Raw genomic sequence first — 25294 nt, 5'->3', positions numbered from 1 at the left:
GCAGTCGGGCAGGAATTGAGAGCATATGCAAGGAAGCCACTAGGAACTTCAGCAGTGGAGAGGGATGGGAGACAGAGAATGGAGAATGAAATGCTCAAAGTCAAGTTTATAGAAACTTCAGGTGCTAAGGATCTGGGTGGGTGTGACCACCTAAAGGCTTCTGATGGGAGAGAGAAAAAGACTGAGAAACTTCAAGAACACAGTGTGAGATCTGTTATTCACAAGGCTACTAGGATCACTAAAATTATTGAAATAGAGAAGAAAACTGAGCCAAGAGCTAAAATCTTCAAGGAATGAACAGAAGGTCCTTCTGGGAGGTAAGACAATAAGGAAAGGGGGGGAAAATAACAGAACTGCAAGGAACTAAGGGAGAAATTACCTGAACGTGGCAGTAGAGCAAAGAGGACACCTATCCAACCTCTGCCCCTGAAGTACAAGGGATATGAGTAGAAAAACCTTGTATTTGAGGCTAGAAAACTAAAAAAACACTTAAATTGGTAAGGCAAGGAAGTGACTAGGATATTAGGAAAAGAGACCACGGATGTCAGAGTTAGTTGCTCTGAGCTTAGAAGTGTATCACTGGCCTATGTCCATGAAAGTTCAGCTCACTGATTTAGAGCAGCAGTTGACAAACTATGGCAAGCAGGCCAAATCCACCCTGCAGCCTGTTTGTGAACGGCATTGAACTAAGAATGGTTTTTACATTTTTAAAGGGTGGCAAAACACACACACACACACACACACACACACACACACACACACACACACTCACAATTATACAACAGAAAGCACACCTGGCCTGTAACACCTAAAATATTTACTATCTGGCTCTTACAAAAAAAAAACCCAACACACTTTGATAGGCCCTAGTTTATACAGAAGTGCTAACAAAGTGAGTTACTCTGTCTCTGTTCCATGGCCATGGACTACAGAAGCCATCATACAAAGACAGACTACTGATCTAAAAGGAGTCTAGATAAGGGAGCACAAGTTATTACTGCAGAAAGAACATGTTCCATAGATAAAGATTAAGTAAATCACTTAAAAGCATTACTCCAAAGACAAAGTATGTCTTAGGCTACTTTGGTCCAGCAAGAAGTGACATGGCAAGTGTGGTTCTAGATGATAAAGTCAATCATTCAACATTTATATGTTCTAGTTCCAAGCACCGTGTCTTGTTACATTTTTTTTTTTTTGCTTTGATATCATAGGGAAAACTAGGAACAAATGCTTGAGGGGAAGAATAATATGTCACTTTCACAAGTTACTCACCTGACAGCATGGCTTTTTAAATATCAGACCACATAGCACACTTACTATTCTCTTTACTGTAATTTATGACTCAGTTTTCATAGCTGTTTGAGACTAAATATAAATCCTCCAAACAAGGAAATTTTCTAATTACTAAAGAGATAGAGACCTTCTTATGTAACCATAACCCATACTTTCACACATATCACTAAAGCAAAGGCAAGTCAGCAGTAGTTAACACATATCACTAAAGCAAAGGCAAGTCAGCAGTAGTTACATCACTGCAAATGAAATAATTAGAAGTGAAATTATAAAAATAAATTTTATTTTTAATTTTCAACAGTAAAAAATCCATAACATTTTTAATAAACTGTTAATATAATTTAGTTCATACCTAGTTAACCTCATATGGCATTAATGTTTTATTCCTTTTTCTTGAAAAGACTCCAATATACTTGCATTTCATCCTTCAGAAATAGACTAAAAGATACTTGCATGCAAGTTCTGGGAAGAACAACCTTCTACTACCTCCATAATATTCATGACATTTGAAATACTGAGTTATACTAGTTGTCATTTAACCTACCTCTTAGAAGAAAAAATAACACAATTGAAAAAATTGGTTCTCTAATCTTTAGGTCTGTTTCCACAAATAAAACTTATCACTTTTCACAATGAGAAAGTAGAAAATATACAAACAAAAAGAGATAACCTGAAATCATCTATTCCCTTTATCAAAAGATACCAGATTATGCGAGAGAGATCAACCTAAAAATAGTCACTGCATTTTTTTTCTTAACATTTAGCTCTGGCTCAAAGATAATAAATAAAAATAATGTATAATCCATCAGTGTATAGGCATTCCATATTATATTTAGATTTAATGTTTAAGAGGAACATTAGTGAAAGGTAATTTTGTTATCACTGCTGAAGAAGCACCCACAGGACCCTTTTAGAAAACAGGTTGCTGTCATTGCCCCCAAATGTGAGATTATGGTGATCCTAAGTAAACATGAGGAAAAGAATTAAAACATTTTTTGTCCTTATTCATAATGCTCCTTCCTGCCCCAGATAATAAGATAAAATCGATCTTAAAGGTCACTATTTTATTTTATGTCACTATCTATTTTAGCAATTTAATGTAAATAAAAAGCAACATTCATTTTTAAATAAAAATCAAAACATTGTTTTTTAAGCTGCAAATGGTATTTTCATCTTGTAAGATGAGCTAAATAGCAAATTCTTGTATCTAGACAATTCTTTAACATAATCAATTCAAATGTAACTTGAGGTTCTCAAATTACCTATTTTCAACTCAAGTAAAGAACAATTAGGCCACTGCAGTCATTTCCTCATCTGAGTCACCTGATTCCTCATGTAGCTGTAGCTCCCCTAAATCTTTGTCCACAGGTGTAGTAGTTTTCTTCTTGTGCTTCTTGGGAACTGCATCGTTAGCGCACATTTTTCTCATTTTAATGTTTGGCAATTTCTTCAGATCAAAATCCCATTCCCTACGCAAAAGAAAGAGTATAGCTGGTTGGCAGGCTGTGAGGTGGGAAGCAAGAAAAAGTCAACATTCAAAACTCTGAAAGGAGCAGAACAAAATTTGTAAATTTACAGCAGATTCAAATGCACTAGAGAGAAACAATATAAATGCATTAGAGAGAATCCCATATATTCAAAACTCCCAAAGCAATACAGGAAAATGTTACACAAAAATTACAAGGAGGCTCTGTTCCCTTCTTTTACTCTCCCTAACCAGAACACTTAGGTCAATAGGGCTCTATGGTATCAAGAATCTCACAAGTAGGAACTGTAACATACCTGGCAACTCTCCAAAATACATAGTCAGAAAAGTTTTTTTCACACACAGTGGTAAGTCACAAATAAGTTTCAGTCATCAAACAACTTTTATGGTTATAATAGAAAACTGAGTTTTTCAATCTCAGCATTTACTGTGACAATCCTACATTTTATTTACTTGAGGGGCAATGTGAAGATTGTTTTGAGAACTGAACTCCAGCAATACTAAAAATAGTCTATGCTAAATTCTTCTCTTTTCTGTCTTTTCTGGCTTTCAGAGAGGCAGAACATACTTGTTTTAGAAATAAAGAGCACATTTATATATCTAATTAATTAATATTACAGGCAAATAAAGTAATGAAGGTATAAAAAGAATCTTAAACTCTATGTATCTAAATTATAAATACATATACATGAGCTAAAAAGTAAAGTACTTCTTAAATATGATCGGTGAACTTTATTAGAGACAATATTTTGTAAGTACTAAATACCAAGTATTTTTCTATGAATTCAGAAGCATAAAACTATAAAATGAGCTTAAAGGTATCAAAGAATATGACTGGACTTAATTTATCTAATTTCAATTAACATAAAATTTTAGACCCATCAACATGATCTAATATCAAAAAGGTTAACAGGAATCATTTTTTCAAGACAAAGTAGCCAAGTTGGAAAAAACTGAAATCCTACTCAGGGGTCTGGCTGGTCAGAGTGCTGTTAGAGACCACAGACCACCTGGTTCAGGAGACTCAGCCTTCCCCTGTTAGCACTTTCCATTAACCAACTTCTCCAACAGAGGATCCTGCAAACAGTCTGGGATGTGACTCTGAGCCATTAAATCAGTTGCTTTTATTTCTTTTTTTTTTAAAAAAAATAAGAATTGGTGAGGAATAGCAAGATCAGGTTCTTTTAAGTACTACAGTAAAGCATTTTAAAATGTTTTGAAAAGGAAATAAAAGTCTCATGTCACTAGCATTTAAGTGTATATCTGGTGTTTCAAATAAACACAACTTGGAAAATTCTACTTTGTCTGATAAAAGAGAAAAGGTTAAAAAAAACAACCTGACTTTCTGTCAGCTCTGATGTCTACACTGAAAAGAAGAAATTTTATGTCTCATGTATTTGACATGCTGTTCGGGGAACAATAAAAGTGACAAACTCACCTAAAAGTTTTCAGATTACCTGCATTTAGAATATCTGGAATCTCTGGGAAAGAACATAATTCATATCCATTAGGTAATGTTTTCTAAATTACAACATTTTATAGTTTCCTCATTTATTATATCAGATGCAACAAATAATAATTGACAGACAACAAGATCATCTAAAGCAAAACAAAACTCCAAAACACTGTTATAATGCTACATGAAAGTAAATTTTACAAAAATAAAAGGCTTAGCTTAAGATGATTTAAGAATGCTATTAAATAATAAATTCTAGCATAGAATCTGTAAAAGAAAACAAATCTACAGTAATCCTCCCTTATCTGCAATTTCACTTTCCAAAGTTTCAGTCACCTGAGGTTAACTGCAATTTAAAGTTATGAAATAGAAAATCCCAGAAATAAAACAATTCCTAAGTTTTTAATTGCCAGCCATTCTGAGCAGCTTGATGAAATCATCTCACAATGCCCCCCTCTGTGCCAACTGGGACGTGAACCATCCCTTTGTTCAATGTCTCAACCAACCTGCTGTCAGCCACTTAGTAGTCGTCGTGGTTATCAGATCTACTGTTGTGGTATCCCAGTGCTCGTGTTCCCTTATTTTACTCAATAATGGCCTCAAAGCGCAAGTAGTGATGCTGGAAATTCAGAAATGCCAAAGAGAAGCCACAAGGGCTTCCTTAGATGAAAAGGTGAGTACTGTACATCTAGCAGATTATGCTGCCAAACCATCTGATTTTTTAAGGCAAGCCAGAAATCTATATTTTTCATGAGAAATCACCAGGTTTTTTTTTTATACTAAGAATTAATAAGCCAATCAATACTATTTGCAGGCTATATGCAGGCTTTGGGTTGTAATCTGTCTGTGGCAGTGGTCGGCAAACTCATTAGTCAACAGAGCCAAATATCAACAGTACAACGATTGAAATTTCTTTTGAGAGCCAAATTTTTTAAACTTAAACTATATAGGTAGGTACACTGTTATTAACTTAATTAGGGTACTCCAAAGGCTTAGGAAGAGCCACACTCAAGGGGCCAAAGAGCCGCATGTGGCTTGCGAGCAGCAGTTTGCTGACCATGGATGGGTCTGTGGGCTCTGTAAGCCTTAAGTACCTTCTCCTTTTAAGTGCTTTTCTTCAGACTGTGTTGGTAAACTAATGACATACTTGTCCTTAGGAATGGTAAGAAGTGCTATCATGCCCAGAATGAATATTGGATTTCTATATTTCTCAAGAATGACTGCAACAACCACTGCTTGGTTCTACAAGAATTACAAAGACGACAAGGACACAGTACCACCTTCTAAAGAAACTTAGATGTAGTTGGAGATGGGCAGGTAGTAACTCTATAACAAAGCAAACAGATATGTGCCAGAGGCAAGGAAAAACTACTTTCACAGTAGAAAGAAATGATGTCACTGTCACAATGGACAGTTTTGGGGAGTGTAGAAAAAAAAAAAAAAGAATGAATTAAAAATGATTCCATATACTCACAAAAGAAAGGAAATCAAAGGAAGAAAATCAAACTAAATACAATAATAAACCTTTGAAGTGCACTACAAATCTGATATTGCTATGTATGTTAGAAAGAAAAAGGAGCATGGCAGTGAACACACCGAGGCCATAGCCTTCATACTGCTGTCGCTCCCGCTCCATTGTCTGTTTGATGACTGTCTCCCGGGAACAGTGCCGCCTTCCCTGCCTGTCTTTGATGCTGTTATGTAATTCAATCTGCTCCAGCTCACTGCTGAATCGATTTAAATACCTGAAAAATAAGAAAATGATCCGAGTTACAAAGTCTGTATTTTGGCTTATGCAATTTCATTGAAAACATAATTCCCAGCCTTTGCCTGTCTAAATCTTTATATTCCTCTGAGTTCAAGTCCTTAGACCTCAGACCTTCCCTGGGTAACTCAACCATTCTCAATATTTTTGCAACCAAATCACCACCTGCTATTAAAGTATCTATTAAACTTCAGATGCTCATTTTCAACCACGTCCTGAACATCTTTATTTGAAAGTCCTGTAGAGGCTTAACACATCCAAACTGAACTTGTCCTCCTCCCTGACCCCACCCATCCCCACCAAGCCTACTCCATCTCTTTGGCTCCCTATCTCAAGAAACAGTACGACCATTCATCCGACTGCCCAAATAAGGAATAAAAGTGTCCTCCTTCATTCCTTTCCCCTTTTTATGCCACACCTGTTTTCACTAAAGATTGAGACTTCTCCCTTTTTTATAACTCTGGAAACCTTCTCTTCCCTTCCCTTCACCACACTGCTACTAAGCAAGCAGAAACTACCACCATCTCTTGCCTGGAGTATTTCTTTCATCAGCCTCGCAACGGTTTCCTGGCTAATGCCAGGTCTCTCAGGCCATTGTCCTCATTCTCACTACTGTGACCTTTCTAAAGTTTAAACATGATCGATCATCACCAGAGCTTGCTGTAAAAGCCTCCCATGGTTCTGAATGTCCTTTGATAAAGTCCAAACTCTTATAATGATATCTGAGGTCTTTTACGAGTTGGTTGTCACTTATCATACCTGTCACAGCTACCTCCTTGAACCTGTTATTTCAGTCATATCAGATGTCTGCCAGATCTCTATATATGGCACTCTCACCTGTAGGCCTTTTAGATATTCGTCTCTGCCAGAGGCTCTTCAATCTGCCCTCAGATTGAAGAGCCTCTGACTCCTACCCTTCAGCTATTGCTTCAGATGATATATCTCCAAGAAGCCTTTACTGACCCCAAGAAATTGGATTAACTACCACTGTGAGGTACAGAACAGTTACAGCCTGCTAAAGTGAAGAGGCTAGGATATAAATCCAAAGTCTCTTTGATTATAAAGCCCATTTGCTCTTCTATAAATCCAGAACACAACTGTCTCTTGAAGAACCAGAGTGAAAAATTCCTTTTTCTGACCCTTTTCTCATAACATGCCCAGTGTTTACCTTTCAATTAATTCACAAGCATCTTTCTTTGAATACCCTCCTTTTTTGGGATCCAGATGATTTTGAAACCACTGCAGTTTTTCACCTATAACAAAAAGTACCAAGATACACACCATGGTCATCATTTAAGTAAAGAAATATTCATTTTAATTTTCAAAATCAACGTGTTTATAACAGTATCAAATTTTATTTCCACACTAAATATAAAATCTTGTGTGGGCTCAAAGCTAATTAAACCAGTCGTAAAAAATTAAATTGTCACATTTTTCATTTGGGGAAGAAACAGGAGCGAGAGGGATGCTTCTCTGTATATATTTCTTATCCAATAAGGATGCAAAAAATTTTTAACAAGAATACTTTAACAGAACATGAAGTTCTAAGTATTTAAAAAGCAAAGGGTAGAACTTGTCTCACATAAAATGAAAACATTAGATTAATAATGAAAATGGTATCTGCAGAACATTTTATAAGCAGCAAGCACTAAGTCAAGAGCTTCACAATCCTATAATTAGTACTATTATTATTCCGACTTACAAATGAGAACGGTTAAGTAACCTGTTCAAGGCCTCAAAATTAGTAAATACATTAAGTGTATAGATCTGCCAGATACAACGAGCTAATGGACCTCATTCGTATGAGTAAATCAGACCATCAGGGTCACTTGCACAGTGATTTCTCAAAATTAGAGATGAAGAAATGGCCTCCCCCAGAGACTGATAACCCACTTAGAAATACTGCTCCATTACCTTATGAAGTGTTCGGTAAGGGTTCAAATACCTTTAATTTTAGTAATAAAGCCTAATAGTCACTATTTTGAAATTTCAGGCTTATCAGTAAAAATTTACTAACAGTAAATATGACACCTCTCACCCCCAAAAAGAGATTATGACACTGAGATATAAACTGGATATTTGGAAACATTACATATGCTGTTTCCAAAATACTTAGGCCATAATTCTAATGATTAAGGAGCCAGAATTAAACTTCAGCCATAAAAAGATAGATAGACAGACAAAAGCAAATAGGTAGACAGGTACAAAGGTAGGTGATTATAAACCAAACAATTTTTGAAAAACAAAGTTAGGTATTATTAACAACTAGAGGCCTGATGCACGAAATATGTGCAAGGGGCTCAGCCCGCGCACTGTGGCTTCGTCTGGAAGGTCGTCCAGAAGGATTCCGGTCTAATTAGCATATTACGCTTTTATTATTATAGATGTTTTAAGAGTTTAACAATTGATTTTACTTTGTACTGTTTTAATCAAGCCTGGTAAAGAAAATTCACTTAGATAAAAATAGTATTTCACTAGGAAAGTCAAAAGAAAAATAGGTATAGGGCAGAATTTCACTATACTCTAGCAAAAATGTCAAATAAGTAAATCCACTTACCAATAAGATTGAGCCGCAATGCCTTTTCATTCTTCAACCTTGGAAGAAAAGGTGCATAAGTATGTTAGAGAATTTCCAAAGCATGTTTTTAAAATCTGTCAAAACAACAAAAAGAAAAACTGCCTAAAGAACCTTAATTCAAAGATCATTCTTTCATACACATGAAATTAATTTTGTTAATACGGAAGCACTGAACATCATGCTTTTTTTTAAATCACTGGAATGAAATGTTATTAGAAAAATTTTCTTAGCTCTTCAATGACTAAAGGATATGTATAAAACAATAAGTTTTATACAAATAGAGATGAGAGCTTGACTAGATTATGAATGTTGAGGTGGGTTTTGTAGAATATTGTGCATAAAAGAGTGATGACGTAATTAATACCTTCTAGAAGACTAAGTTCTGCCACCAAAACCAAAACACATTACTGTCACTTTTAAACTTCAACAAGAACAAAACAGAATCTTTACTGTTCATAAATTTGAAAAAAAATTATAACAAAGAACTCATTTATTCTCAGAAAACAGTTTAGACATTATGTATCTCCTTTTGTTTATATTCTAAATACTAAGTCACCCAGAAGAGAGCTTTGTTAGCTAGTGTTTGCCACCCAATAAGAATGCTGTCCCTGCCCTAAGAAAGCTGACCAAATTTACTCTCGTACTTTAAACAACTGGAAAAGTGGATAATAAAATAAAACCTCTTTTATAAAAAAAATTTTAACCATAGAATAGGAGAAAATATTTACAAGATAAATAATTAACAAAGGATTTGCATTCAGAATATACAAACAGTTCTTCCTACTTAATGAGACAACCCAATACTAAAAAAAGCACAAAAGATTTCAACAGATTTTTTTTCATCAAATCAAAGGCATACAAATGACCAATAAACACATAAGATACTTAACATTGTTAGCCATCAAAATTACTAAGTGTGCAAATTAAACCACACTGAAATACTACTTATACTGAATAAATTTTAAAAAAATTGATAATACAATATTTTTGAGAGGATATGGAGCAAATGTAACACACACACTGGTGATTAAAATCTAAAGTGGTACGATCATTTTGGATAAGACAATTTCTTACATACTTAAACATTACACCTATCGTATGACCAACAATTCTTATAAACTTAATTTCTTATATTCTTAAACATACATCAATTCCAATTCTGGAAACTAAAAGAAAAATGAAAATATATGTCCACGTGAATGTTAATGGCAGCTTTATTTATGATAGTAGGGGCTGGCAAATATTTTCTTAAGTGGCCAGATAGTAAGATGTTAGGCTCTGCGGACTATGTAGCAACTACTTGCCTCCGCCATTGTAGCCTAAAAACAGAAACAGACAATGCAAGAGGAATGGGCATAGCTACTTTCCACTAAAACTTTTTTATATAAAAACTAGTGTTGGGCCCTTATTTTGCAGACCCTGATGACAGCCAAAAACTTTCAACAATCCAATTGACCATCAACTGGTGAACGGATAAACAAACTGCATAGACATACAATGGAATGCTATTCAGTAATAAAAGAGAAAGACAACTAATATGTGAAATAAAATGGATAAATTTGGAAGAGAACCAAGATGGCGGCATAGGTTAACGCCTGAGTTTGCTGCTTTGAACAACTACTTCAAAAGTGAAACCAGAAAACGGAAGGGACATCACCCAGAACCACAGGGGCGCTGGCTGAGTGGAAGTCCTACAACTAGGAGGAAAGAGAAACGCATACGGACACTCAGAGGAGGCGCAGTGCTGAAGTCAAATTCTGAGGTGCGGAGTGCGCGGAGCGGGCTGGCGGTGGAGGGCTCGGTTGTTGTTTTCAATCGGGAGGGAGTCGCAGACTCTGAGCTCCAGATCCGGGCGAGTCTTTAGGGACCCAGACTCAAACGGGAGAAGCGGGACTGTCTGGCTTCGGTCAGAGCGAGTGCAGCTTTCTCTCCCAGCTTTGCAGCGGGTGCTGGGACTCAGAGAGGCAGAGCCCCTTGGGACAGGACTGAGAGCCGCCATAACTGCTCTCTCCGGCCCACACTGTTGATCCTGTTCGACCCGCCCCGCCCAAGCCCTGCACAGAGGCATTTGCCGGATAGCCTCAGGCAAAGGCTAGATTAGCACCTCCCTAGAGGACAGAAGTTCTCTCACCGCTGACACAGCTGAATCTCATAGCCACTTGGCCTGGAGGTCAAACCCTCCCTGGAATTAGCTACAGCAATCAAGATTTATCTATAAGACTGCGAACAAAGACCACTAGGGGGTGCACCAAGGAAGCATAACAAAATGCGGAGACAAAGAAACAGGACAAAATTGTCAATGGAAGAAATAGAGTTCAGAACCACACTTTTAAGGTCTCTCAAGAACTGTTTAGAAGCTGCCGATAAACTTAATGAGCTCTACACGAAAACTAATAAGACCCTCGATCTTATATTGGGGAACCAACTAGAAATTAAGCACACACGGACTGAAATAACGAATATTATACAGACGCCCGACAGCAGACCAGAGGAGCGCAAGAATCAAGTCAATGATTTGAAATGCGAGGAAGCAAAAAACATCCAACCAGAAAAGCAAAATGAAAAAAGAATCCAAAAATGCGAGGATAGTGTAAGGAGCCTCTGGGACAGCTTCAAGCGTACCAACATCAGAATTATAGGGGTGCCAGAAGATGAGAGAGAGCAAGATATTGAAAACCTATTTGAAGAAATAATGACAGAAAACTTCCCCCACCTGGTGAAAGAAATGGACTTACAGGTCCAAGAAGCGCGGAGAACCCCAAACAAAAGGAATCCAAAGAGGACCACACCAAGACACATCATCATTAAAATGCCAAGAGCAAAAGATAAAGAGAGAATCTTAAAAACAGCAAGAGAAAGAAACTCAGTTACCTACAAGGGAATACCCATACGACTGTCAGCTGATTTCTCAACAGAAACTTTGCAGGCCAGAAGGGAGTGGCAAGAAATATTCAAAGTGATGAATACCAAGAACCTACAACCAAGATTACTTTATCCAGCAAAGCTATCATTCAGAATTGAAGGTCAGATAAAGAGCTTCACAGATAAGGAAAAGCTAAAGGAGTTCATCACCACCAAACCAGGATTATATGAAATGCTGAAAGGTATCCTTTAAGAAGAGGAAGAGGAAGAAAAAGGTAAAGATACAAATTATGAACAACAAATATGCATCTATCAACAAGTGAATCTAAGAATCAAGTGAATAAATAATCTGATGAACAGAATAAACTGTTGATTATAATAGAATCAGGGACATAGAAAGGGAATGGACTGACTATTCTTGGGGGGGAAAGGGGTGTGGGAGATGTGGGAAGAGACTGGACAAAAATCGTGCACCTATGGATGAGGACAGTGGGTGGGGAGTGAGGGCGGAGGGTAGGGCGGGAACTGGGAGGAGGGGAGTTATGGGGGGGAAAAAAAAAAAAAAAAAAAAAAAAAAATGGATAAATTTCACAAACATTATGCTAAGTGAAAAAAGCTGGCACACAATATTACCTACAATATGATTCCATTTATATGAAACATTAAGACAAATCTCATCTATCAAAATAAAGAGCAAATCAGTGGTTGCCTGAGGCTGGAGTGAAGATTGACTGGGAAGAAGCATAGGGAATCTTTTGGGAAGATGAAAATACACTATACACTGACCATGGGATTACACCAGTTTATTATCAAAACCCCAGACCGGTACACTTAAAATATGTCTGTTTTATTGTATGTTATTTATACCTCAAGTTGACTTAAAAAAAAAAAAAGATGCTTCAAAACTGGGTAGAGAATGGCTTTGAGAAGAATTCATTCCTTTTAAATAAGCCTGGAGGGAAGAATCTAGTGAGTGGTCAGGCTGAATGAACTCAATGACAGCCTGAACCTGAAGAGAATGAGTTGGGATAAAGAAAAGTAGAGAGATATGAGATTAATTCTCAAAAGTAGTTGTTTCCTAGATTCTTACCCATCATACTTAATTTCCCTTTGTTACCTTTTCATACTAAGTCATTTTCATTTAGTGTCTAGAGTTCCTTACTACATACCCTGTGGGACAAGACATGACAGTACATAATGAAATGTTGCTATGCTGGGAAATCCTATCTAATAATAGATAAACATGGTAATTGACTGTACCTTCGCTATGACTCCCATTGGCTAATCAAAGATGGCGGCTAATTTGCATACTGCAGGCAGGGCGGGACAGCACGAGCCGCCAGCGGGAGCTGCCATCCAGGCCCCATGTGCAGCCCCAGAAGCCGCCTGCCTGCCACCCGGGACTGGATCCGGTCCAGGCTGCTGGCCGGCCCCAGAAGCCACAGAAGCCGCCTGATATGGCAGTAACTCTATCAGTAAGCACTATAAAAGTCAGTGGTATAAATGTACCAATTAAAAGACAGATTATGAGGGTGAATCAAAAACAAAACCCACTTTAAATATAAAGACACATATAGATTAAAAGTAAATGAATTAAGCTGCAGCCTGTTTTGCTCAGTGGATAGAGCATTAGCCCGTGGACAGAAGGGTCCCAGGTTCGATTCCAGTCAAGGGCATGTACCTCAGTTGCTGGCTTGATCCCCAGTCCCTATCAGAGCATGTGCAGGAGGCAACCAATCAATGTGTCTCTCCCTTTCCCTTCACTCTCTCTAAAATTCAATGGAAAAATATCCTTGGGTGAAGATTAACAAAAACAAAGTAAATGGATTAAGTAACATTAAAGAGATTATAAGAAAAATACATTCCAAATTTTGTTAGTTGTATAATGGTTATGTTTAAATTAGTAACACCTAAGAAATTGGGTGAAGGGTACATATAATATGCTGTAGTATTTTATAGATTTTTTTACATGTATGAGATTATTTCAAATTAAAATATTAAAAAATTAAAAATTAATAAAGTATTAATTGAAATGTGTATGCATTACATGAAAAATCTCCTAATTACTTCTAGCATAATTTATTAAATTGAGCAAAAATTTACAAGGGTTCAATTAAAAAATATCTTAATTCTAAATGATATAATAGAAAATATATAATAGTAAAGTTATAAGCACTTATCTGAAAATAAAAATGTGAAGAAGTGAATTTAAAGAAAGGATTAGCCAAAGAAAATATATGCACAACTCATGGACACAGACTACAGTATGGTGATGGCCAAAGAGAAGTGGGGTGCAAGAGCTGGGTAGAGGGGGCAAAAGGGGGGAAATAGGGATATCCTATATCTAATCTAATAATAGACAAACATGGTAATTGACTGTACCTGCACTACGCCTCCCATTATCTAATCAGTGTGATATGCAAATTAACCACCAACAAAGAATGGCAGCTAATTTGCATACTGCAGGCAGGGGGGGCAGCGTGAGCCACCATCCGGGCCCCCATGTGCCGCCTAAGCCCCGCCCCCAGCCGGGACCTCTGTGTGCGGCCCTGGGCAGGCGGGACCCTCATCTGCGGCCCTGGGCGAGGGGCTTGGCGGCGCGAACGGGCCACCAAAGCCCCGCCCCCAGCCAGGACCCCCATGTGCGGCCCTGGGCAGGCGGGACCCCCGTCTGCAGCCCTGGGTGGAAGGGCTCCCTGGCTGCCAGAATGATGTCTGACTGCAAGCTTAGGCCTGATCCCCCGGGGAGCGGGCCTAAGTCAACAGGTAGACATCCCCCAAGGGGTCCCCTGGACTGCAAATGGGCGCAGGCCGGGCTGAGGGACACCCTCCACCCCTGAGTGCACAAATTTTTGTGCACTGGGCCTCTAGTCCTAAAATAAAACTAAAATCATGATATAGAATAGCCATTTGCTACTATTGTAAATTAAGCATTACTTGAAATGTGCTGGTCTTCAAACCATACTAGTTTCTTTTAATATGAACAGAAGCAGTATTTTACATAGTTCTAAATTAGAGCATTCAAATACTGAAGATGAGAACATGTTTGAACTCTTAACTCTGTTCCTAGTCACTCTTGCAACATCTTTAAGTATTCAGAGGCCATCAGTAAGAGTCGATCTGATCAACCCAGCAGATCTGGTTCTGTATTCTCTATCACTGGACAAAGGCACTGCATCCTAACAGATGTCCTCCCAGACCCCTGCCCCCTCTACTTCTCCCTTAAAAAAAGCCTTAGGACAGTGATGGCAAACCTATGACACGCGTGTCAGAGGTGACACACAAACTCATTTTTTTGGTTGATTTTTCTTTGTTAAATGGCATTTAAATATATAAAATAAATATCAAAAATATAAGTCTTTGTTTTACTATGGTTGCAAATACCAAAAAATTTCTATGTGACATGGCACCAGAGTTAAGTTAGGGTTTTTCAAAATGCTGACACGCCGAGCTCAAAAGGTTCGTCATCACTGCCTTAGGAAGTGGTACAAAGAATCCTGGGTTCTGTGAAAAAAGTATGGATATTCCAAGCTGCCTGACTACCTGTGTTCCTTAGAAAACCAAGTGTCTTTGGTAGGCAGAGAGTAACAAAAGGCAGTAATATCTTAAAATGGTCCCCACTGATTCTAACCTCTTCATATTCATGTCCTCACTCTCCAACCCATAACATATGTCTTATTTATTTATTTATTTATTTATTTATTTATTTATTTAGTAAATCCTCACCTGAGGGTATTTTTAGAGAGAGTAGAAGAAAAGAAGGGAGGGAGGGAGGGAGGGAGGGAGGGAGGGAGAGAAAAAAAGAGAAACATTGGTGTGAGAGAGACACATAGATTGGTTGCCTCCCGCACACACCCCGGGGCCAGGGATAGAGTCTACAACCCAGATACCTGCCCTTAACAGGGAATCAAACCATGACCCTTGGTGGTCAGGCCAACATTAACCACTTAACACACTAGTCGGGGCTAATATAATTTTTAAAGGAAGAATACTCATGAGGAAGAAATGTATAAGTGGGCTTTTCACCAAAGCACAATACAAATAATAAAAAGACACTTACTTTTCCTTTTTTTCTTGTTTGTGGGCCTCCCTCGTAATTTGGGCTGCTTTTCTACTATATGGATGGATGACTTTTTTTTCTCGTCCTACACCTTTTCCCTTTAGTGCTTTAGGCTAAAAGGAAGAAAAACATATGATACATATAAGTCAGATATATAACTAATTTATGTCAAAAATTTTTCTTCAGAAATGTTAAAAATAATAACATAACAGAAATACTTTGAGCCTGAAACACGACATCAGGATTCAGAAGATAAGCCAGATCTTTTAAATAATTCAAACAGTCTGTTTCCATGGTCATAAGAAAAATGATATATTCAGAACTATTCTCCATGATGCAAAAAAATTAAAGAAACAAACAGGGTCAATAAAGCCAGCTCTTCAGCTGTTCCCTCTTCAAAGTAGGTACAGTGAATGGTGAGAGTGAAGGGACTTACAACTGGAAATTTGTGTTACAGTTAAGGAAGTTAAGGGGGCAGAAAGAACATAAGATATTAATAGGAGCTTTACTGGAGAGGATGCACATGGAACAGATTGGGCAGTGAATCAAACAAAATCAAAGTTGGGCACATAGGAAAATAGGAACAGAGGAAATAATAGGAGCCATCTCAAAATTAGCACCCCCCCCAAAGGAAACAATTATTTTCCCGTTCAAGCCTTACGCCAGGTACCTAGGTAATAATTCATTCAGTTCTCTAAACCTAGACATTTCTAATAGTAAGTCTATTCCTACATAACTCTGTATCCTATTACACCTATTTATTATTTAAATAGACACCCAAAATAACAACGGCTTAACCCAGATAAAGTTCTCTCATGTAAAAAGTAGAAGCTAGAGGCTCTGCTCCACAAAGCCCTCAGAGATCCAGGCTACTTCCATTTTATTATCTAATAACCTTAGGCTATAACTTCCTATATATACATATACAGCGTGTCCAAAACAATGTATACACACACTTTGAGTAATGTAAAGGCGGTGTTTATTAAAATACATTTCTTTTTCATTTAACAGCTATCAGCTGTTAAAGTGTATATACATTTTTTGGGGACATCCTACAGTTCAAGATGACTTAACACCAAGTCTAAACTGCAGCCAGTGAGAAGGAGAAAAGAAAATCAAAAGGCATACCCCTTTCCTTTAAGAGCAAGATCTGGGAAGTTGCAGTCTTCTGCTTGCATACCACTGACCAAAATTTAATCAGAGTTGTATGAGAGAGAGTAATAAATATAATCTTTATTCTCAGAAAATATAAATTGCTGTAGAAGAGTCTATTAGGAAACAGCTAGCAGTCTCTAACATACCTAATATTCGAAAAGGTCAAATGTTTCTAAAAAACTCTCTTCAAAATATTACCATTGCTTTAATTCAGCTTCATGACCTTTCATGACTAGGATGGCCTTTAGGTTCTCACTGCCAGTCCTTTTTACATGGAAGTCACAAGAGCTTACTTTTCTACACTAACTCACTCCAGTAGCTGACAGTTAGGTCCAAGTCCTTAACATGGAAAACAATCTACCCCCAACCTACTTCTCCAGCATTATCTCTCTTCCTTCGGAATATCCACCATCCCATTCTTATTAAACACTAGAGGCCCGGTGCACAAAAATTTGTGCACTCGGGTGGGTCCCTCAGCCCACCCTGTGCCCTCTCGCAATCTGGGGCCCCTTGGGGGCCCCTTCCCCTGGCTGCTGGCACCAGTTTTCCTCCGGTGCCCGGAACCCAGGCCTTCGCTCTTCGCTGGGAGGGGCCCACACGGTGGGCGAGGGGCTTAGCTCTTTTAAAAATACTTCTGAATGTTTGGTAAATAACCCTGTAGGAATCTACTTTCTGAAACATGCTGGTTGTTAAGGGCTGATTTGGGTAATCAACAAAATGTATGTTAAAATCCTAATCCCCAGAACCTCAGAATGTACCTGTATATGGAGAGAAGATCTTTAAAGAGGGGATTACATTAAATTGTGGCAGTTCCAGTGGGACCCTTAGCCCATCTCACTGAAGTCCTTATAAGAAGAGGAATGTTGGGGTCCAGCCCCAGCAGGTCCAGGGGTTCCCAAAGAAGGAATGACACAGAGGCAGCATTCAGGTTATCATCATAGCCAGGTTCTCTTTTTATTGTCCTGTTACATCTATATTTATACTATTTGATCCTATAAACATGCCTCTATAAGCTTTTTTTTTTTTTGCATCGGGTCCATTTATTGGGGGGTCAGTCAAAGGGGGAGCTGGCTAGGGTGGGGTAGGGCAGCAGCTTGTCTGGCCCCCGAGAAACCCAACTTAAGTCCAGAGCCTCGAGGGCTTAGAAGCCAAAGTCTTCCTCCACCTTTATCTGCACGGGGGCCAGCTCCGGAGTCAGCGGGACTCCTGCCCAGTGCCCTTCCTATGGCACTCGCTGCCTCTTCCAACTGCTGGGCCCCTCGCCAGGGGCCGGGCTGCTGGCTTCTGTGGGCGCTGGCGTCCTCCTGGGCAGGGACAGCCCCTCTTTCTCTGGAGGCTCGTTCTCAGCGTTGCCTGGGTTGGGGGCGTCTCTGCCCTGGCTGCCCTCGTCCTCCAGTAAGATGGTGAACTGGCTGGCCCGGAAGTTGTCACCGTAGGGGTCCAGCACCTTCATGAGGAACCTCCGCTCCTGCTGGAGTCTCCGTGTTATTCTCTATATCTGATGGAGCCTGTTCAGGACCCGCTCCTTCGCCTGCTCGATCTCCTGCAGCACCGATCCAGTGCCTGGTACTTCCTGCGATTGAGTTCCCGTTGGCACCGCCGTTGCCGGCCTCAGGCTGCCTCCTCCTCTTCCTCTCGCTCCTGGAGGCTGGTGCTGCCCAGATCCCCCAGACACGAACTCCACTTCGGTCTCAAGCTCGCTCTCCAGGATGTGACCACCTTCAGCGGAGGCAGCGCCAGCTCCCAGCCGGGAGGTGCTGAGAACTCCTCAAAGCCCACAGCTGCCATGGACCCCTCTCTCTGCTCCAGCTCCATTTCTCCCTGGCTCCCGACGCAGAACTTCCAACCTTGCAAGCCTCTAGTTTAAAGTGGCTTGCGAAACTACAGCCCATCCGATTTCACAGCCAGGCACCCAGGCCCTGGCCGCTAAGCCTCCTGGGAGTTGTAGTTCTCTATTTCCGGCTTGCCTCCCTCGCCCCACCCCCACCCCAGTCCCAACTGAAAGGCCCTGCTGGCTGGTCTAACCCTGTGGCCAGGCATCTGAGTCACCTCGGGTCTTTATTCCTGTCCCGACACCACACCATCTGACCATGGAGACTCTCCTCTTGCGAGGCCCCTGCGTCTCCTTCTGGGTCTCCTCAGCCCAGGTACTGGATCGCGTGCCCCAGCTGCGACGCAGCCCCGGGCCCTGGGTCTCCTCAGCCTGGGCACCGGATTGCGTGCCCCAGCGGCAAAAACAGCCCCGGTGCCTGGGTCTCCTTCTGGGTCTCCTCAGCCCAGGCACTGGATTGCGTACCACAGCTGCAACTCGGCCCTGGGCCCTGGGTCTCCTTCTGGGGCCTGGCTGCGTCGCCCCTAGGGTCCAGATGGTGTCCCCAGGCAGCTATGCAGCCTGGCCTCTGGCCCCGCCTCTGGGTGTTCTCCCATCACTGGTGATCAGTGATCTGAGAAGCCAGGCAGACATCCGCCTCTTCCCTGCCCCACCCAGCTTCTCCCATTACTGGCCCAGGGCCGGCAAAGGCGGCCAGGTTCTCTTATCACAGAAGCCAGCAAAGGAGGCCTGGCTTCTCCGAGCAAAGGCAGCTCGGTTCTCTGGCTCTTGGCTGCCGCCTGGGTTTCCGATTGCAGTCAGCGGCAGGCAGCTTCTTCCCTCCTTCCCCTTTCGCCTCCCAGCATTGCGCCTATGTTGGCAGTTAACTGCCATCTTGGCTGACAGTTAATTTGCATATAGCCCTGATTAGCCAATGAAAAGGGTATCGTCGTACGCCAATTACCATTTTTCTCTTTTATTAGATAGGATTCTTACTGTTCTGTAAGTTCCTGAGACTGTACCTGTCACCTCTGTCTACAAAATACTTTTCTTTGTCCTTTGATAGGATGCAGCTCACAATAACTTCCTTTGTGAAACTCTCCAGACAGAATTAATTAAAAGGACCACCAATTCCTCATTCACACATGTACCCATTCCTTCAACAAATATTTACTAAAATATTCCACAAAGACATGTTGCTTGCTTCTTGATAACCTGACCAGAAAAGACAGCTCCAGGTCTGCAACACAGAATGGCACTGGAAATTGGTTACAGGTATAAGGGAAGAGTAAAACCATCATAAACAGTATGTGGATTCTTTTGTTTGCCTCTGCTCCTGTGGAGATGAAGAGCAGGGAAGACAGGAAGGTGTGATAAAGAAAAAATTTTTGCATGAAGTTTACCTAGCAAATATGTATCAAGTAAAAACTTTCAGAACTCATGGTAGTTGCCTCTAAGATGGTCCCCAATGAATCCCACCTCCTGATATTCATGCTCATGTCTAATCCTCTTCCTTTGAGCGTAGTCCTAGTGACTCACTTTTAGTAAACAACATTTGGCATAAGCAGACGAGGTTAGGTTTTGAAAGAAAGGACTTTGACTTCTGTCTTGCCTACTCTCTTGACTTACTCTGATGGAAACCAGCTATCATGTCGTGAGCTGTCCTATGGAGAGGCCTATGTGACAACTACCTAGAAGCTTCCAGCCAATAACTAGTGAAGAACTGAGGCCCTGTCAGGTAGTCCAAGAGGCGCTGAATATACCAAGAACCACGTGACTGAGCTGGGAAGTGGATCCTCCCAGTTGTTACTTGGGGTTAACCAGGGGTGGGGACCCTTTTTCTGCCAAGGGCTATTTGGATACTTAAATCATTTGTAGGCCATACAAAATTATCAACTTAAAAATTAGCCTCCTATATTTGGTCAAACTTTTAATTAACTCATCCCTAATGCCTTGGCAGGGCCAGACCAAATGATTTCGCAGGCCTTATCCGGCCCTTGGGCAGACATTCTCCACCCCTGTTAAACTAAAGCCTCAGATTGTACCTTGAAGACAACCTTGTAAGAAACCTAGAGGCAAGGACATGGTAAACCATGCCTGATCCCTGACCCACAGAAACTGTGAGATAATAAATGCTATTGTATTAAGCCATTAAACTTTGGAATAGCTTGCTACCCAGAGAGATCAACTAATTCAAGACCAAAACCCAAAACAACAAAATAAAGCAAAGATGTGCTCTTTAAAAAGATATCTTTGTTTCATATCCTAACAAATAAAATGAAAGTCACAGAAAGAAAAAACGATGCTATCTGAAGCTGCTAAAACTTAACAACTACAGTTAGGTCCATAGAAATTTTTCTTTAAAGATTTAAAAAATTTATTTAGAACAAAGAAAACTTTGATACCCTTAGAGTATGAAAATGTCCTCAGAGCTTTAGAAGATCTCAGGTAAAGAACCTTCGAGACTTAGTACAAAGAAACTGAACATGTATTCTGACTCAAGTGTGCTTTATGATTCCTTCTAATAACTTATTCATAAAAAGGCTGCCTCAAGGCAGGCTATGTATATTTAAGAAGGCACAGAAATAACACTAAATTTCAAAACATTTTCCTATTTTTCAGTATATCACACACACACACAAAAACACAAAATGCTTCAACAGGGAAACTGAAGTAAAACCCTGTCAATAAAATGTTAATCTATTAAGCAGTCTATTCAATATCTCTTAAGTAAAAAGCAGTTAGTCTCTATTGGTCAGGGGTTCTCCAAATGAATTTCATAGAGCGTCTGATGATTCATGAATAATACAGAACATAAACAGATAACAAAACTAGGGGAGTTAAAAGTGCACTTTCAATGGAAGATTAACATTTTATGTTTTAAAAAATACCAAATTTAACTTTCAAAGAGATAGCAAAAATAAAATTTCTTTTCATAGGCATAACTAATAGATTGTTCTGAATAACTGACGACATCATACTTCAAAAAGTTTCTGGCCCAGAAGTATTCTAGTCAGAAAACTTGTACTGAAAGTATCTTTTTCCCCCAGTCTTTAGTGGGGAAAATTCTAAACTATTCTTTGAATTCAAAATTGAGAGTTACAGAAGAAAACATAGTTTTCTCAAAAAACAGCAACAGAGAGGTATTTCCAGGGCAATATGCTTCACATATTCCTATTAAAATAAAAAATAACGAAGAGAAACTGAGGGTAGAAAGGTGGTTGTCAGGGATGAGGTGGGGGTGGGGGGGAGAAATGGATAGGTGGTAATAGATACAAACTTCCAGTTATAAGATGATTATGTTCTGGGATTTAAGGCACAGCATGGTGACTACAGTTAAAAATATTATAGTATATACTTGAAAGTTACTAAGAAAGTTAATCTTAAAAGTACTCACAACAGGGGAAAAAAGGTAACATGTGAAGTGGGGGATTGTTACCTAAGCTTACTGTGGCAACAATTTCACAATATACTCAACAAATCACGATGTATATCTTAAACTTATACAATGTTATATGTCAATTACATCTCAATACAGCAAACAAGCAAATAAAAAAAAAACACCCCAAGATGTTTAAGCTGATTTGCTGTCATAGCTCACATTTGTAGGTGTGAAACCAACAGCAGCCAATTCTTGTCATTAAGGAATATTTAGGTAGTCAATTATAGTTAATGCCCACAGTAATCAAGGGGGGACAATGGCATATGTTTTAATGGTTTATAATCTAGCCAAGTAGATAAGCACATTTAAACTCAAATAATGGGATTATACACACACACACAAAAAAAGTATACCTGTGAGTGCCTGCCTAGTAGCCAAGCACACACGAAACTTAAAAGCACTAGAACCTTTTTTAAAATGCAGAATAAAAAGTGTTGCATGGGATGAATTTGAAGAGTCATGTTAGTTAAATTTTTATATGAACTTGTGAAGCTCTAGGAAAGATTCACAATAAACGAAAATAAATGAACAAAAAACAAAAGTGGACAACTACAAACTGTACTGTTACTATTGACTACTGTTACGAAAGTTAATTACAACTAACATTTACTAAATACCAGACATCGGGAAAACTGGTTTACACAATTCTCTGAGGCAGGCACTATGGTTTCCCCAATTTAATAGGCATGACCACTAAGAGGGATGTAGTAAGTTCGCCAAGATCATCATTTAGTAAAGATACAGGTGCCAAACTCAGTCCTCTGGGATGCCATCGCCCACATTCTGAGCTGCACTGAATGAAGTTTAGAGGAACTGATATAAAGGTGTGGATGGAAAACTCCCAGTTCCAAGCTGAGTTTAAGTACAAGAGAGGACGTAGCAGAGTCACAGGAGATAAACCAGAAAAACGAAAGGCGGGAAATGTGCCAAAGAGAACAGACTCATATGCCCCTCTTTTGACTCTTACAACAAGGCAATACACTCCTACTATCCAGCCTGACCAAAGTGAAGTTCTCATAGACAAGGACGGCAGGCGAATGCCAATCAACCCGAATCACTCACCTCCAATCCCATTATTAATGTTTTAATGTTCCTTTCTGAAAAGGGAAGGCTACAAAAGGAAATTGTAAGAGGCTGGAAATAGCACAAGCGTAACGAGAAACAAAAACTGAATGTACACAAACATGACTATAATCTAAAGCCAAAAGCCTGTAGACATGAAAGACAGAAACAGCCCCACAACAAGAACAAAGGATCCGTGGAAGAGGAAGAAGACGTACGCTGTAGCCAGAGTATCCCAAGTTTTTATGATGTTGTTTTTATTAAACACTAGTTGTTATAAAACATGTTCCTATTTAAGAATGATTCTCAAGAACGTAAGTGAAAAAAGCAAGAAACAAGAAACAGTTTGGAGATGCAAACCTAAGTGGTAACCATAAAGGCAAGCAAGGGAATTACAAACACAGAGTTTGGATACTGCTGACCTCTGAAGGGCTCCTGATGGTTACTCACGGGGCACACAGAGGCTTGCAAAAGCTACGTTTTACGTCTTAAACCGGATAATGGATAAACACGCGTTCCTTATACCGCTCGTCTTTACACTTCAGTGGGCTTTACATAAGTACTCTTTCCCATCTCCGTTTTTAATGAAAACACGTTTCAGTGCCTTCGGGGGCGTGGAGGCAGGACTTGGGGCGAGAGTGGGGCCCTGGAGGGCGGTGCCTGGAGACCGAGGCGGCGGCGGCGGAGCCCACGCAGCCCACACGGGCAGGAGGAGCGGCACAGGGCACGGAAGCAGCGTGTTTACGAGTTTGGCCGAACAGCAATAGCGAGAACACGTGCAGCGGCGGATTTTCCGCGACGGGGAAGAACTTAAGCAGGATGGAGGCGAGAAGGGGCAGGTCGCCTGCAAGAACTTGGGAACTCGGGAGCAGAGCTTCCAGGTCCGGACGCCTGGCTGGGACCCTCCTCCCGGCCTCCAAACTCGGGGCACCCCCTGGGACAATCACTTCGCGCGCTCCTCTCTCCCAGCTTCCCCAGACCTCCCCCTGCCTCCCCGATCGGGAGCCATCTCGGGAGCCAAACGGGTTCCAAGGAGCGGGAGGGGCCCACCATGGTGACGTCCTCGCGCCCCGGGGGCCTCCGCACTCCAGGTCGGGCAGCCTCACCGACGGCGGCGCCTCAGCTCACACAGGGGATCCTGGCAGAACACACGTGTGGTCCGGAGAAGCCGGGACGGACCCGACCGGAAGGGGCGGGGCGAGTACGTCGCTCTAAAACGTTCGGGGGAACTGCGATCTCGTCTTTTGTCGCCCGCGTTGGCGTTGAAGTCCCAGCCCGGCGGCAGCCTCCCCGCGTGTTCGCGGAGCGCGAGGGCGGGAGCTTGGCCGGAGGATGAATCCGGCCCCCTGGCGCCGGACGCTCAGGCTCGGGGCGTCCCAGGCCAGGACGCGGGTCCTGGGCATCAGCCAGGAGCACAACTCCGGGCCGGACGAGGCTCTTCTCTTGGGCTCTTCTCCTGGGGGCTCGCGGAGATGGGCCTCTTCCCCCGGGGCTGCTCTGGACTGACAAAATGAACCCCCCTGGTCCTCCTCTCCAATCCCACTCTCCGGCACCCAACAGCTACTGTGTGCAGACATCTTTCGAGATATTTCCCTGAGCTTGGACAAATACAGAGAGAGGTGTGTGTTTGTGTGGACTGGTTAAGTATTTGTTAACATTAGATACAGATACAATGGGAATACACGCTTCATTTCTAGGGCAACCATTAAAAGAATAGAAACAGGACACAAACAGAAAAAAATAAATGGAATAATTTTTTAAAAACATTCAAAGCAGGGAAATAAAAAAAAAGAGAAACAGGAAGGTAAGGGAAATAGAAAATAAAAATAGGGTGGTAGATTTAAATCCATATGGTTGTGGACTAAGTGCCCTAATTAAAATATCAACGTATTATATTGGATATAAAACACCCAACTATGTCCTGTTTGTAAGAGATATCTAAAATATAAGGAAACAAAATTTAAAAATCAAAGATGGGACAGGTATGCTAAACAAATACTAATGAAAAGAATGTTAGTATAGATACATCAATATTAAACAAAAAAGACAAAGTCAAGAAGGATTATGGTAGACAGAAAAGATTACTTCATAAAGATAAAACGTTTCTATTTTAAATATATGTGTGCTTAATAATACTGCTCCAGATATATAATTGAAGAGAACTGATAAATTTTCAAGAAAGAAAAACCAACTGCCTTGGTGGCAAATTACCTTTTATAGTAATTAATAGGAAAAAATCTGGTAAAATGTTAAAAATGATTTTGAAAACAACCACAGAACAACTTGACCTAACAGGACTATTTAGAATACTATTTCCAATGCTTA

General features: G+C 40.4%; 1 protein-coding gene across 1 annotated transcript; it reads right to left on the bottom strand.

Moving 5' to 3' along the window:
• Positions 1-1559: 1559 nt before the first annotated feature.
• On the bottom strand, positions 1560-24168 carry TMA16 (translation machinery associated 16 homolog). Its single transcript, XM_059697759.1, has 7 exons — positions 24020-24168; positions 15501-15613; positions 8558-8595; positions 7169-7253; positions 5832-5980; positions 4218-4260; positions 1560-2762 (listed from the first exon to the last, which is right to left on the bottom strand). The coding sequence occupies exons 1-7, from the start codon at positions 24020-24022 to the stop codon at positions 2582-2584; spliced, it is 612 nt and encodes a 203-aa protein (XP_059553742.1). The 5' UTR covers positions 24023-24168; the 3' UTR covers positions 1560-2581.
• Between the last annotated feature and the right edge of the window lie 1126 nt (positions 24169-25294).

The sequence above is a fragment of the Myotis daubentonii genome, chromosome 5 (assembly GCF_963259705.1).
Source record: "Myotis daubentonii chromosome 5, mMyoDau2.1, whole genome shotgun sequence".
NCBI classification, from domain to species: domain Eukaryota; kingdom Metazoa; phylum Chordata; class Mammalia; order Chiroptera; family Vespertilionidae; genus Myotis; species Myotis daubentonii.
Note: the sequence above shows the minus strand (reverse complement) of the source record. Positions and strands in the feature narration are given on the sequence as shown.

Coding starts and splice junctions, on each gene's coding strand:
- TMA16 (XM_059697759.1), bottom strand. Junction 8,596..15,500: donor AAACAAGAAAAAAAGGAAAA/GTAAGTGTCTTT, acceptor TTTTCTTCCAAG/GTTGAAGAATGAAAAGGCAT. Junction 4,261..5,831: donor GTATGAAGGCTATGGCCTCG/GTGTGTTCACTG, acceptor GTTCTTTCCCAG/AGATTCCAGATATTCTAAAT.